This window comes from Protopterus annectens, chromosome 1.part2, assembly GCF_019279795.1.
Source record: "Protopterus annectens isolate FY-2018-M chromosome 1.part2, PAN1.0, whole genome shotgun sequence".
Classification (NCBI taxonomy): Eukaryota; Metazoa; Chordata; order Ceratodontiformes; family Protopteridae; genus Protopterus; species Protopterus annectens.
The window spans coordinates 483,341,806-483,356,473 of record NC_056727.1 but is presented as its reverse complement, the minus strand read 5'-3'; the positions used below and the strand labels follow the sequence as shown (position 1 = coordinate 483,356,473).

General features: G+C 40.2%; 1 protein-coding gene across 1 annotated transcript in view; it reads right to left on the bottom strand.

The window, feature by feature from the left end:
• Positions 1-14,668, bottom strand: part of XRN2 (5'-3' exoribonuclease 2) — a 2,388,435-nt gene that overhangs the window by 143,838 nt on the left and 2,229,929 nt on the right. Inside the window, exon 28 of the mRNA XM_044057168.1 lies at positions 4,774-4,837. Within this exon, the coding sequence (XP_043913103.1) occupies positions 4,774-4,837 (64 nt within the window). The remainder of the gene's footprint in view (positions 1-4,773; positions 4,838-14,668) is intronic.

Sequence of the window (14,668 nt, the reverse complement as noted above, 5' to 3'; positions counted from 1 at the left end):
CTAACTATTCACTCCAATTCTGTTACGGTCCTGTGTTTGGATTTATTGCTTCCACTGGTGTTCATTCATTTTTTTAATCTGGTTTTGAGTTTGTTTTATTTCTATATATATATATATATATATATATATATATATATATATATATATATATATAGAGATATACACACATTCACACAAACATATATATACATACACAAATATATACATACACACAAAATTTTCCACCTTTAATGCGACTTATAACCTGTACAATTCAACTGAATAAACAAATGTGAGAAAAAATAAAAACTTACAACTGGGTTGCACACCTTTAAGCAAATACTTTGCTGAAGCACCTTTTGATTTATTTACAGCAATCAGTCTTCTTGGTACACACCTGCCATCAATTAGAGAGACTCTTATTAAACCCAAATCAAGTTCAGCTGTCCTAGTAGGATTTTCCTGACATTTACTCTCTTGCCTGCTACAGCAAGAGCCATGGTTCGCAGACAGCTTACAAAGCATCAAAGGGATTAAATTGTTATAAGGTATCAGTCAGAAGGGTAGAAAAATTCCACAGCATTGGATATACCATGTTACACAGTGAAGACAGAGTGGAAAAAATATGGGACAAAGGTGACGTTGCAAATAACTGGACGTCCCTCCAAAACTGATGAAAAGACCAGACGAAAACTAGTCAAGGAAGCTGGCAAGAGACCTACAGCAACAATGAAGGAGCTGCAGGAATTTCTGGCAAGTACTGGCTGTGTACTACATCGGACAATCTCTCATTCTCCGTATGTCCGGACTATGGGGTAGGTTGCAAGACAGAAGCCTTTTCTTACACAGTAAAACATCCAGACCTAGCTAAGATTTGCAAGACAATACATCATGTCTCCCAAATGCATTTGGAAAAATGTGTTATGGTCTTATGAGGCCAAGGTTGAACTTTTTGGCCACAATTCCAAAAGTTACGTTTGGTGCAAAATCACCAAAAGAACACCACCCCCATGGCGAAGTATGGTGGTGGCACAGTATCATGCTTTGGGGTTGCTTTTCTTCAGCTGGAACTGGGGCTTTAGTCAAGATGGAGGGAATTATGAATGATTCTGAATACTATTCAGTTTTGGCGCAAAACCTTCAGGCGTCTGCTAGAAAGCTGAAGATGAAGAGGAATTTCACCTTTCAACATGACAATGACCCCAAGCATACATCCAAGTCAACAAAAGAATGACTTCACCAGAAGAAAATTAAACTTTTGGAATGGCCCAGCCAGAGCCCAGACCTAAATCCAATAGAAAATCTGTGGGGTTAACCTGAAGAGGGTTGTGCACAAGAGATGCTCTTGCAATCTTAAAGATTTGGAGTGCTTTTGAAAGGAAGAGTGGACAAATGCTGCCAAGTCAAGATGTGCCATGCTGATTAACTCCTACCCAAGAAGACTATGCTAAAATTAAATCAAAGGAGCTTCAACTAACTATCAGTTTAAGGGTGTGCACACTTAATCAACCAGCTTATTGTACGTTATTTATTTTTTTATATTTTTCCCCACAACAGAATTGGTTATTTTTCAACTGAATTGTACAGGTTATAGGTGGGAAGTCACACATTGTTGGTACCACTTCTGTCTTGAAAGGGCTGTCTGGGGGGAGACTGAGAAGGAGTGGGCCTGGAAGAGGTTTGCCTCCTGTTACCTTTTCTATACCTGGATGAAGGAGAAACAGTGGAAGGGCATCTGCAGACATAGAAAGTCTTACTGGATAATTTCTGTAGTGTTTTGGTATAGGAGATACTAGGGGGTGCTTAATGTCTTGTAACTCCTTGTTCTTCTCCTGAAGGTTCTTAAACAGTTCAGCAGATGTTTGCCAAACAGGAAGTTGTGATCTAGAGGAGCATCTAGAATTTTAGATTTAAAATCTTCAGGCAATAGTTGTAGCCAGAGCCATGAATATCTATGAAGCACAGATGCAGATCTTGCAGAGGCCTCTGCTGCATCCTAACTGCATCTAATTGAGTGTTTGGCTATTTGGGACGCCAGGATCAGCTTTGATGCTACTTCTGTCTTGATGGGAGAGTCAGGCAGGGAGGACAGAAATGTGTAGATGCTTGGAATACCAAGTCCAGAGCATACTTAATCATATGGGTTTGGTAATTAATGGCTCTGAAGGATAGGGTGGAAGAGGTATAAACCTTCTTACCCAGCCCATCCATGTTCTTGCTATCCTTGTCAGCAGGCAGAAGAGACTAGGATGGAATCAGTCTTGACTGCATGTCAGGGGCCACAGCTATGACTGCAGGGTCCCCCCAAGGGGGGTTTCACCAGAAATTTGTAGTCATCAGGGCACCTTACAGAAACTATCAGGTCTCTTAAATCAGGTGGTTGAGAGTCTAGATTTTTAGCTGTAGAAGCAAATTACTCTGGGGATGACAGATGGAGAGGGAGATTCAACTTGCAGCAGCTCAAAGGATTTTTTCAGAGTTTGTCATTTGGGAAATATCCAATTTGAAATATTCTTTCATTTTAGTAATGGTCTCTCCGAAAGTGATATCCTCTGGAGGACAGTCCCCTTCTATGGACTCATCTGGGGAATAGTATTCCAGCGGAGAGGCTACTTGAGATGAGTATGTAACAGACTCATCTGATTAAAAAATATATCCTCTTCTTCCTGAGGAGTGGGAGGGAGAACAGAGGTAGTTGAAGCAGGCCTAGGAGTAAGTACTGGGATAGTGGAGGGTGAGGAGGCTTGAGGGCTTAAGGGCCATGAAGGCCTGTATCAAGGACTGAAATACATGATTGTCAGCCAGGAATTCCTTCTGAAGAGTAAGAAAGATGTTTGTTTTTTTGCTTTCTTTTCAAAAAGGTAGCTTTGGGAGAAGGCCTAGGTACAGGGGCCCAAGCTAATGGAAAGGATTTGGACTCCTGCATCCCGGACGGGTGTCGGGTGGAGCCTGGTTCCCCCTCAGTATCAGTAGAAATAGACATCTGAGTAACCTCCATGGATGAGCTTGCTTGACATCAGAAGCAGCTTCCTCAAGTGGAGCCAACGAAGTAGACAGCTCTAGTGGCCAACCTTGCAACTCTTAAATCGGTAGCTGGCGGGGTGCGTCCGACAGCGAAGCAGAGGTAGTAGGCTGTGAAAGTTTGGCCTTTTTTCGTGGTGGCTCCACTCTGGATCCACCGTAACTGCTAACTCTCTGGTTTTCCAGGTATAGATCAATAGATGCCAGACAGCCTCTAAGTATTTTTGGGACAAAGGATTGGCAAATGGCACAGGTTGTATGGTAGTGTTCCTGGCCTAAACAGAATACGCAACAGTCATGGGCATCCTTATGCTGAATTTCACATCCGCATCGGCATTTACCCTTCTTAGCAGACATCGGCTAACAAAACAGCCACCCAAGCTCGAGCAATAATAAATTTTAAGAATTTCCCAATGGGGCACTTAGCTTTAGACGTCTTGATAGTAGAGGAGCGATGTGCTCAATCAGATGTTTGACTGCGGCAGAAAAGTTCTGAGATCTGTCCGTGCATACGTCACATAAGGCTCCTGGTTTATGGCCCTGTGTGTGATGTCTCACGCACCAACAGCAACCAGGCTTAAGCTTTTGTATAGGAGCCGATGTTCAGGTCACCTGAGGCAGAGAATCCCACAATAAGAATACTGCAACATGGGAACAGGACGACATGATACGATAAGAATGGTAATGTTTGTGAAAAATCTTTCCCCACACGATAGACAACTGTGCTAAATTTTTTAAACATTCAAAATCCAAATACAACTAAACATAAAAACAATTTCCCAAGTGGGGTATTTATCTGACTCTTCTAGCAATTCAAGCCGACCAACAAATTGACAACTCCAACATATGTGGTCTTGTGTATTGGGATGACGTGACAAAACAATTAGGCTGCAAGGGCTTCTGCTGGCTAGGGAATGGTGAAAGACTTTACTTGGGCTGGCTGTTGGGTTATGCATGGCACAGAGGCTCAAGACTTAGGACTGCAACTGTGACTATGAAGAAAATCTAAGTGTTCCATCCACCAAACAAAGCATGTGTGAGCTACTTGTTCAGTCACACCACCATAATGCCTGAATTCTCATCATATGGATTTAAAACCAGTCAACTAAGTTATTTCTCTAATAACCACCTAAACTGTGAATCCATACTTCAAAAAGAACTAAACACTTCTAATACAAACTATACAAGTATAAAGCAAACTTTGCTAGACTTGCTCATTTCTACCCGGAAGCAAACTTATGCTATACTGAAGACATTTTCCAGCAGCTCAGAATGCTGTTTAAAATGAATTCATAGTAAAAAAAAAAAAAAAAAGTTGTGGAAATATGTGATCACTTCCCTCAAAATTGATCAACTGAAAGACTTTGCATTATTTGGCAAAACAGAAATCCCACATATTATAGTAGCTTAGTAAAGCAGTGTGCATTTCACATATTATGGGTTGCTACTTTAATGCAAGTTCTGGAGTGTGCCATGTTTAGACTGCGCTGGAAATTTCAGAAACCTGCGAGAATGAGAGATAATCAAAATAGGCAAACAGTGATTCTCAAAAGGGATTTTTTTCATGTGTTATTAGTTCAGTTAAAACGCAAGGTCAAGATCACACAGCAGTTGTCAAGATAAAACTAAGCCAAAAGGGCTTCATTTTATGGTGGGGGGATATTCAAATGAAAATTACCTACTGGTTAGGAGTCCCTCAATGATGATCAAAGTAAAAGCAACCTTTGGCAAAAAAAAAAAAGTGCAACATTCTAATCTCTCATGCATTCTTACCTGAGAGGAGGTCCTCGGTTATAAGCGGATTGAGAATCACGCCACAAGTCCTGAGGCCTAGATACTTGAGGAGAGAAAAATGTTGGCATCAGAGTTTTGTTTCATACCTTTACATGCAACATCAAACATGTCGAATCAATGGATTTTGAACATTAAAAGCAAATTAGGTGATTAAACCTGAAAACAGTTGTCTGGACAAATTACCATAACTAAGGATTTACAAAAAAAGTCAGCTGTCCAACTTCCAGACCCATCTCCAGAGCTTGCATTTCTTTGATGTCTCACAGGCACAGCTCCATCTTGGTCGACATCAGAATGAGCCACAAAATAGCAGCAAGCAAATAACTCCATAAACGAAAAATAAAATAAACGCAGTCAGTAAGAAGAATACAAAATGTATTATTCCAAAGCCAATAGTAAGCACTTTCGTCTCCTCAACCAGAGACTTTTTCAGACTAAAGCTTTGCATTAAAAACATGAATTTATATGCTTAACAGCTCATTAACCACTTAACATTTTTAAAAACACAGTGTTCCTAAACATTTTTCTACAGTAAATGAAAGACATTAAAAACATGTACATATATTTAACATACAAGTCCCTAAAAAATATAAAATCAATGTTTCAGCCCCTTTCTTTTTAAATACATTATAAACTCTTCCCTATTATTTAGTCCTGGAGGGAAACAAGCATTTAGTCTTACACGCCAACAATATTCCAACTAACCCAACTCTTCAACATTAACAATATTACCATTACAATTTAGATAAAAAACTATGCATTTAAAATTTTACATTTTTTCTCCACATGTTTACTAACAGCATTTTTCATATCTGCATGCGTAATAGCATAGTTGTGTTCATAAATTCTTCTGCATAATGCTCTCATTTCTCCCTACATAAAATGATCTACATTCAAAACACATTAGTAAATATACATTTTTAGCTTTGCATGTAAACCTACCAGGGACTTGTATTACTGTTTTTCCCACTAACAATTCATTATGGTCAGTGAATAACTATTGGCAGTGGTTACAGTTATACAACAACCATCCCCCCTCTCTTGGCTCAACTTCCTTCACCTTATTTAATTTACTCTGGAAATAATCTTTGAAATGTTTAGCCCTTTGTTGTACAAACCTAGGTTCATTTCCTATCTTTTTCACAATGTCTCCATTTCCTTTCAAAAGTCCCCCAATTTCTCCTCAGTATTTTTTATTGTGTTTGAATCTGTACTGTTTTGTACTAATGCTGTTATAAAACTCTTGGCTATATTGCCATCTTCATTACTATTAGTATGACCTACAATATTTTTTCTTTTTTCTACTACTTCTGTAAACAAACTTTCTACTTCCCCTTGTGGATATCCTCTTATTTCCGTTATTTAAAAAAAGTTTATAGCTTCTTGTTTAAACTTATTTTCTTTAGTCAAATTGCTTATCCTTTTAAGTTGTCCCTTCACTATATTTATTTTAGTTTTCTTAGAATGCAGGCTGAAATAATGCAAATACATATTTTGAAAATATTTCTTGCATATTTTAGAAATAAGTTTGTTCTCTTCTTTATATATTGTAAGACCTAAAAAAATTATTTTGTCTAAACTATAACTGACAAAATTTTATATAAGAATTGTTAATGTAATTGAAGAATTTTTCTAACGCATTTGTAGAACCATCCCATACTAAAAGAACATTGTAAATAAAAACATAACATCTTTACTAAATATTTATTAAACTCACTTTCTAATATATTGGCAGTTTCCCAGCCTTGCATGAAAACATTAGCATAACTTGGGACTAGAGTTGCACCCATTGCAACTTCATTCATTTGGACAAATTTTTGCTCATAAAAATCTAATTATGACTCAAAACTGAATCAGTTGATTTAGTTTTGAGCCATAATTACTTAGACTTTCATGAGCAATTTTGCCACAGTTATAGTTTAGACAATTATTTTTTTTTAGATATTACAATATATAAACAAGAGAACAAACTTATTTCTAAAATATATAAGAAAGATTTTCAAAATATGTATTTGCATTATTCCAGCCTGCATCCTAAGAAAACTAAAATAAATATAGTGAATGGACAACTTAAAAGGATAAGCAGTTTGACTAAAGAAGATAAGTTTGAACAAGAAGCTATAAATGTCTGCAAAAGAATGGAAATAAGAGGATATCCACAAGGGAAAGTAGAAAGTTTGTTTATAGAAGTAGAAAAAATAAAAATTATTGTAGGTCATACTAGTAGTAATGAGATGGAAATATAGCGAAGAGTTTTATGACAGCATTAGCAGTACAAAACAGTACAGATGCAAACACAACAAAAAACACTGAGGAGAAATTGGGAGATTTTGAAAGGAAATAAAGAAATTGTGGAAAAGATAGGAAATTAACCTAGGTTTGTGCAAAAAAGGGCAAAAAATTTCAAAGATTTCCAGAGTAAATTAAATAAGGTGAAGGAAGTTGAGCCAAGAGAGGGGGGATGGTTAAGTGTTATAACTAACTACTGCCAATATTTATTCACTGGCAGTAATGAATTGTTAGTGGGAAAAACAGTAGTACAAGTCCCGGGTAGGTTTATATGCAAAGCTAAAAATGTAGCACATTTACTAATGTGTTTTGAATGTAGATCATTTTATGTAGGGAGAATTATGTAGAAGAATTTATGAACACAACTATGCTATTATGCACGCAGATAAGAAAAATGTTATGAGTAAACATTATGTGGAGAAAAAATGTCAAATTTTAAATGCATAGTTTTGAATGTTCTAAATTCTAATGGTAATATTGTTAATGTTGAAGAAGAGTTGGGTTGGTTGGAATATTGTTGGCAAGTAAGACTAAATGCTTGTTTCCCCCCAGGACTAAATAATAGGGAAGAGTTTATAATGTATTTAAAAAGAAAGGGGCTGAAACATTGATTTTATATTTTTAGGGACTTGTATGTTAAATATATGTACACGTTTTTAATGATGTCTTTCACTTACTGTAGAAAAATGTTTAGGAACACTTTTTAAAAATGTTTAGTAGTTATGAGCTATTAAGCATATAAATTCATGTTTATAATGCAAAGCCTTAGTGTGAAGAAGTCTCTGGTTGAAGAGACTAAAGCGCTTACTATTGGCTTTGGAATAATACATTTTGTATTCTTCTTACTGACACAGCGTTTATTTTATTTTTCGACATCAGAATGATATCTGATATAAAGAGGGTATGCTTGTGCCATTAGCTCAATTACTTTTGCTGGAAATGGTGTCTGGTGCAGCCTTTCACTCTCTTGGAGACCCAGGTCTTCTGGTGTACCTATGGGCATGTCAACATTAAACTTGAGGTACTAAAGTTTTATTTTATTCACTTTCCATTTGTATACCACGAAGTCCAGCTAGGCACAAGGGCCCCTTTTCAGTGGAGGTCCAGGAAAAAAAAGCTCCAGTATATGCAGTACAAACAAAAATCTTAAGTTAAACGTTAACAATGCCAGGCAGAATAAAATTAAAATAAATTTTACAATGTCAAAATAGATGATGGTAATTATAAGCACAGTAGCGAGCCTTATACTAATTTTATTCTATATGCAGTAGGATACAGAGTTACTTTCAAAGGGTGGGAAAAGAAAAGATTTTAACTGATAAAATGAGTGGTTAAAGAGATGAGAGGAATGGGTAGAAAGCATGGATGAAGGCAGTGATATAGCTGGTAATAGAACAGAAGAGAGCAGAGGTTTAGTAGAAGAGAAGGAATAAGAAAATATGTTATACTTATCCTAAATATGAAGTAGAGAGAGGATGTTGAGAGTTTTCTTAGCTGTGTTTTGAATACCTGTAGATTTTAAAGAAACCTGACAGTATGTGGGAGGGCATTACAGAGGCTAGCTACAGTGCGAGTAAAAAGAGGGTCTCAATACAGTTTGGGTTACAGTGATGAGTTTGTCCTTAGAGGGTTTAGGGTAGTAGCAGAGAAGCTTACTTTTTAGTGCTGGATACTTACCAGGGTAGTATATAAGAATGTAGTAGTAGCTGACTATAGTGGAGGTAATGTGGGAGTTCAGCCCAATTTAATTAAGGATGGAAAGCACAGTTGTGTACACTTACCATAAATGTAGATGTTTGAGTGTATTCACTGCTGCAGTCATCACATTTGGGTTATCTGGTTGCAGGTAGCCCTCAGTCAGCCTGACTATCAAAGTCTTGGGTCCTGTGTCGGTTGATGTCTCATCTTCCAAGATGTCAGATAGTCAGGGGTATAAAGCATGCAGCCGACGCCATTACATCAGTTTTTCTTGCCTCAGATGTCAGGTGCCCCCCATAATGGGAAGCAATTATATACAAGGTTGCACCTCCAACAAAAAAAGCAAATACACCAGAAAGCTTTAAGCATAGTAAACAAGAATAGAGGTATTCAAATGAGGTCAGGAGGCTTGAGGGAGGGTAATCAGGACTGCAACAGTGAATACACTCGAACATCTACATTTATGGTACGTGTGCACAACTGTACTATATGTTCTTCGTGTTTCACTGTTGCAGTCATCACATTTGGGTAGATTCCCAAAGCTAAGGATGGGAAGAGGTAATTAAATAGCATTAGGACCAGCTACAAGGCCGTGCAAGACTACAGTGGCAAACCCAGCTCTGGATTTAGAAAAAATTGGCAAGTGGTAATGCTTGGTGAAGGTATGTACATAACTCCAGGTAGCAGCTTGTAGGATGTCCCTGGTAGGGACACCTCTGAGAAAGGCTGTAGAGGTAGATGCAGCCCTGGTTGAATGTGGTCTTATCCCCTGTGGGGTAGGTTTTCCACGGTGCTTACAGCAGAAATGAATGCAATGGGCCTATCCACTTAGAAATGGTTTGCTTTGAAATGGCCTTCCCCTCTGCCCCTGCAGCAAATGCAACCAGCAGCTGTTCAGATTTCCTGAGAGGCTTGCTAAGTCCTGTCCAAGTAAAATCTAAGTTGTCTGTACACATCCAAGGAGTGCAGTATTCGTTCTCCTTTGTTCTGTGGATTAGAAAAGAAGGTTGGCAAATGAATGGACTGATTAAGGGCCACACTGGATACCACAAAGGAAGGATTGGTCCTGAGGGACACCCTGTCCGCATGAAAAATGATGAAAGGCTCCATTGCCACGGGGGCCTGTAATTCAGACACCCTTCTTGCTGAAGTGATGGCTAGAAGGAAGGCTGTCTTCCAAGACAGGAATTTCAACTCTGCATTTGCAGGTGGCTCAAAGGGAGGTACAGTGAGCTTTTCCAATACAAGCTTAAGGTCCCAAGCTAGTGTAGGGGCTCTCCTGGTTGGTCTTAAGTTTTTGGCTCCTCTAAGGAATTGCTTCAGCAGCGGATGAGAGAAGAGGGTGGCTCTGTATTGTAATGTGCTGAAATGGCTGAGGCATGAATTTTGATGGAAGTAAAGGAAAGGCCCTTGTGAAGCATCTCAGTTACGTATTGAAGAATATGAGGTAAACTGGGTGCTGCTGTACCCATCCCCTGAGTTTGGCTCCAAGAACAGAATCTTTTCCATTTTTCAGCATAGGATTTTCTAGTACTAGGCCTCCTTGCCTCCACAATAACACCCATCACTTGCTTGCTGAAGGATGGTAACGGAGAGATCAGGTAATTAGCCAGGCCGCAAGGTTCAGGGTTTGAAGCTGTGGTTGCAGTATCTGGCCCTCCTGCTGGGACAGCAGGGCAGGGGTTGGAGGCAGTTGCCATGGTGCCAGCAGTGACACTGTGCAAGAAGGGGTACCAGTGATGGCGTGGCCAGTCTGGTGCAATCAGTATTGTCCTTGGTTTGTCCTGTTTGATCTTTAGTAGCAGTTTGGAGATGAGAGGCAGAGGGGGGAAGGCATAAACTGATCGGTTTTTCCAGGTGAAGGACAGGGCTTCCACTTTCCAAGCTTGTTTGTGGGGAGTCCTTGTGCACAATTCGACCAACTGGTAGTTCTGAAGGGAGGCAAACAGGTCTATCTCTGGGCTTACCCATTTGTTTCTCCACATGTTGAATATCTTTGGTTCGAGTTTCCACTCGTGTGGGTCCATGAGATTTCTGCTTAGGTAGTCTGCCAGTGTATTTAGCTTTCCTGGCAGGAACTGAGCTTGTAGGTATGCACTTGGTAGCTCAAGGCTGTGTTCCACAGAGCCATGGCTAGTCTGCAGACAGGGTATGAGTGGGTTCCCCCCTGCTTATGTACCACATAACAGTGGTACTGTCAGTCTTTACCAATAATTGTCCTGGAAGAATGTGGTCCTTGAAGGCTGTCAGAGGATTCTGTACAGCTAACATTTCTTTTTGATTGATATGCAGGTGCATTTCACTTGGGTTCCATTTGCCCTGAATGCACTGCCCTGCCAAGTGAGCCCCCCATGCATAGTCTGATGCGTCTGTTAGGGTTTGGGCAGCAGGGGTAGAGTGAATGGCAGTCCCTTGTTTTGCTGGCAGGCCCATGCCCACCAAAGGAACTATCTTTAGACAAGGTATGATAGGAATCATTGATTCTAGATCCTGAGAATGTTGACACCATAGGCTTTTTAGATACCATTGTAGTTTCCGCATATGCAATTAGTAGAATGCAAGATGCCATGAACCCCAAGGCTTGCAGTATTTTCCTTGCAGATAGCTGGGTCTTTGTGGCCAGTAGTTTGAAGTAGGCTGTCAAATTAACTTGTTTCTCTGGTGTAAAGTAGACCATCTGGGAAGTTGTATTCATGCTTGCTCCCAGGAATATAATTTATTGGCAGGGTAAAAGATGTGATTTCTTTTCGTTTATGGTGTACCATAGAGAAATTAATAATTTCTTTATGCCAGATGATTTAATAGTATGTCCTGGCTTTCTGCCTGAATTAAACAATCGTCCAGGTAAGGGTATATTTGAATATTTCTTTGCCTGCAAAATGCAATGACTGGAGCTAGGCTGAATACCCTGGGCGCAGTAGATAAGCCAAAGGGCAGTGCAGACAACTGATAGCGCATGTAGCCTGCTCTGAAGTGTAGGTATTTTCTGCATGATTCCCTTATTGGGATGTGCAGGTAGGCTTCCTTTAAATTCAGTGTTGCCAACCAGGCATTTTTGCCTAGCATGGGAAGCAGCTGATGAAAGAGTTAGCATCTTGAATTTTGGGATTACCAAAAAGGTGGTTAGGATAGACAGGTCCAGGACAGGATGCCAGAAATTGTCTTTTCTGGGTACCAGGAAAAGTCTAGTAGAAACCCTGCCCCCATTCTTCTTCTGGGACAGGTTGAATAGCCCTGATGCTTAGGAGAGAGAAAACTTGCTTTTGGGCCTCTGCCCACTGATTTGGGGGTAGGTCTGGCCAACAATTTGGGGTTGGTAAGGAGTGGAAGTGGAAACTGTATTTAAAACCCATTTGTCCTGGGTAACGAGTTCCCAATTTTTTGCATGCAGGGTGATCCTTCCCCCTAAAGGAACAGTCAGTTGAGCAGAGCTTGGAAGGTTTAAAGTTAAGTCATTGAGACAGTTTACCATAGGGGGGAGTCTTATTACTCCCCAAGCTTTGGAAGTGGGAGCCCACCCACTGCTTAGGCCTGTGAGCACCTTGGGACTGAAGCCTGGGTGTTCTGCTGGTTCTTGGTTTGGACTGTGAAGGCCTGGAAGAGGCAGGAAAGGGCCAATTCTTAGAGGGCCAATGCCTACTAAATCTGGGAGGCTGTACTTGCAGGAAATCTTTAACAGTTTGCATAGATTTAGCTTTTTCCTACATCTTTTTAAGTACTACTGCTTTGTTGCCATCAGGCGGTCTTGGTTTAAGGGAACATCCAGTAATTTAGCTTTAACATGATCTGGCAAAGATTGCTCCTTAAGCCAAGCATGCCTTCCAAGTACAGACCCCAGTGGCAGTAGCCCTGCAAGATGCCTCTAATGAATCAAAACCACAATGCAAAGTATGTTTTCCAACTTGTTGAGCAGAATGCATTAAATCCTGTAATTCTTTATTTTCAGCACAGTCAGGCATCATCATTTTCTGTTTAACCAATAATATGCTGCTGATACTTTAACATATGAAACTGGCAGTTTAAGGCCCTAATGGCCAAGGCTGCAGAAGTGTATACCTTCTTACCTCATCTATCCAGCACCATGGAATCGCTATCAGAGGGGGTAGGATTTTTGGCAGTACTACCCTTAAAGCCCTTAGGTCCCTGTGAAATGGTCTCAGGATCCGCAGTAGGATTTTTAAAGAGGAACTTGAGAGTCAGGTACCCTGTAATACCCATCAGGTTTTCTGGGAGCAGGAGGAAAAGTGTCAGGGGCCAGGCTAGATTCAGAGAAGGCATCTACAATGTCCAGTACAGGAGGGATAGCTAAAGGCCTGTGTTGAGGCAGGAGTAAATTCCCGAAGCCTCTTTTTTGAGTCAGAGTAATCCTGGCTTTCCCAGTGGAAATGCTCCCTAAAAGTATGCAAGTCTTCACCAAAAGAGAAATCCTCTGGATGGGAAGCAGAGGGAATTGAGTCCTCTGCATCAGAATCCTCATAGGTAGATAAGGGCAAATCCTGGTCCATCAGAGAAAAAGTACAGTTTTGTACCTACCATAAATGTAGATGTTCGAAGATCCACATTGCTGCAGTCCTTACATATGGGTAGTCCGCTGTCCTCGGTCGGCCCGAATACCAAAGTATAAGGCTGACGTCGGTCAAGGCGCTTAACACTGACATCAGGTCGTCAGGGTACAAAAGCGCATGACCGACGTCATTTCCTCAGTCTTTTCTTGCCCCAGATGTCAGAAGGCCCAACAAGAAAGGCCAAAGCCAAAAACCAGCAAAAACTAACCAACCACCCGTGCAATAACCATATTTACAATATGTACAACACAAAGTACACCACCACCTTCAACAACAGAGGGGAAGGAGGGAGGGTAAATTGGACTGCAGCAATGTGGATCTTCGAATATCTACATTTATGGTAGGTACAAAACTGTACTATGTTCTTCATCTCACATTGCTGCAGTCCTTACATATGGGTAGAATCCCAAAGCAGAGGTAAGGGAGGATGGCAAAACTATAAAGCATTATGCGCTGCCAAAATGCCCTGTAAAATAGCAGTGGCAAATCCAGCCCTAGATTTAGAGTAAAGTGGAAGGTGGTAATGCTTAGAGAAAGTATGCACTGAACTCCAAGTAGCTGCTTCCAAAATATCTTTAGTAGCCACCCCTTAAAAAGCTGTAGAAGTGGCAGTAGCCCTAGTGGAATGAGGCCTAATCCCAGCTGGAACCTCCTTACCATGATGGGAATAACAGAAAGCAATACAAAACCCAATCCACTTAGAAATTGTTTGTTTTGAAACAGGTTTGCCCTGAGAACCCAAAGCAAAAGAAACAAACAACTGCTGAGACTGCCTGAACCCTTTAGTTCTGCTCAAATAATATCGCAACTGCCTGTGTATATCCAATGTGTGCAAAATCCTTTCCCCTTTATTTTGGGGGTTTGCATAAAAAGTAGGCAAATGAATAGTTTGGTTTAAAGCCACACTAGAAACCACTTTAGGCATAAAAGAAGGGTTAGTACGCAAAGACACCCTGTCCTTGTGGAAAATTAAGAAAGGCTCAACTGCCATAAGGGCCTGTAATTCAGAAACTCTTCTCGCAGAGGTAATGGCCAACAAAAAAGCAATCTTCCATGATAAATATTTCAACTCTGCTGATGCTGCAGGCTCAAAAGGTTGTAGAGTGAGTTTCTCCAACACAAAATTGAGATCCCAAGCAGGAGTAGGAGCTCTACGTGGGGGTCTTATATTCTTTGCCCCTCTAAGGAATTGCTTAAAGGCTGAGAAAATAATGGTGGGTCACAGTCATAATGAGCAGAAATTGCTGCAGCATGAACCTTTATAGAGGAGAAGGACAAACCTTTGTCCAATAACTCAGTAAGGTATTGAAGTGCAACACTTA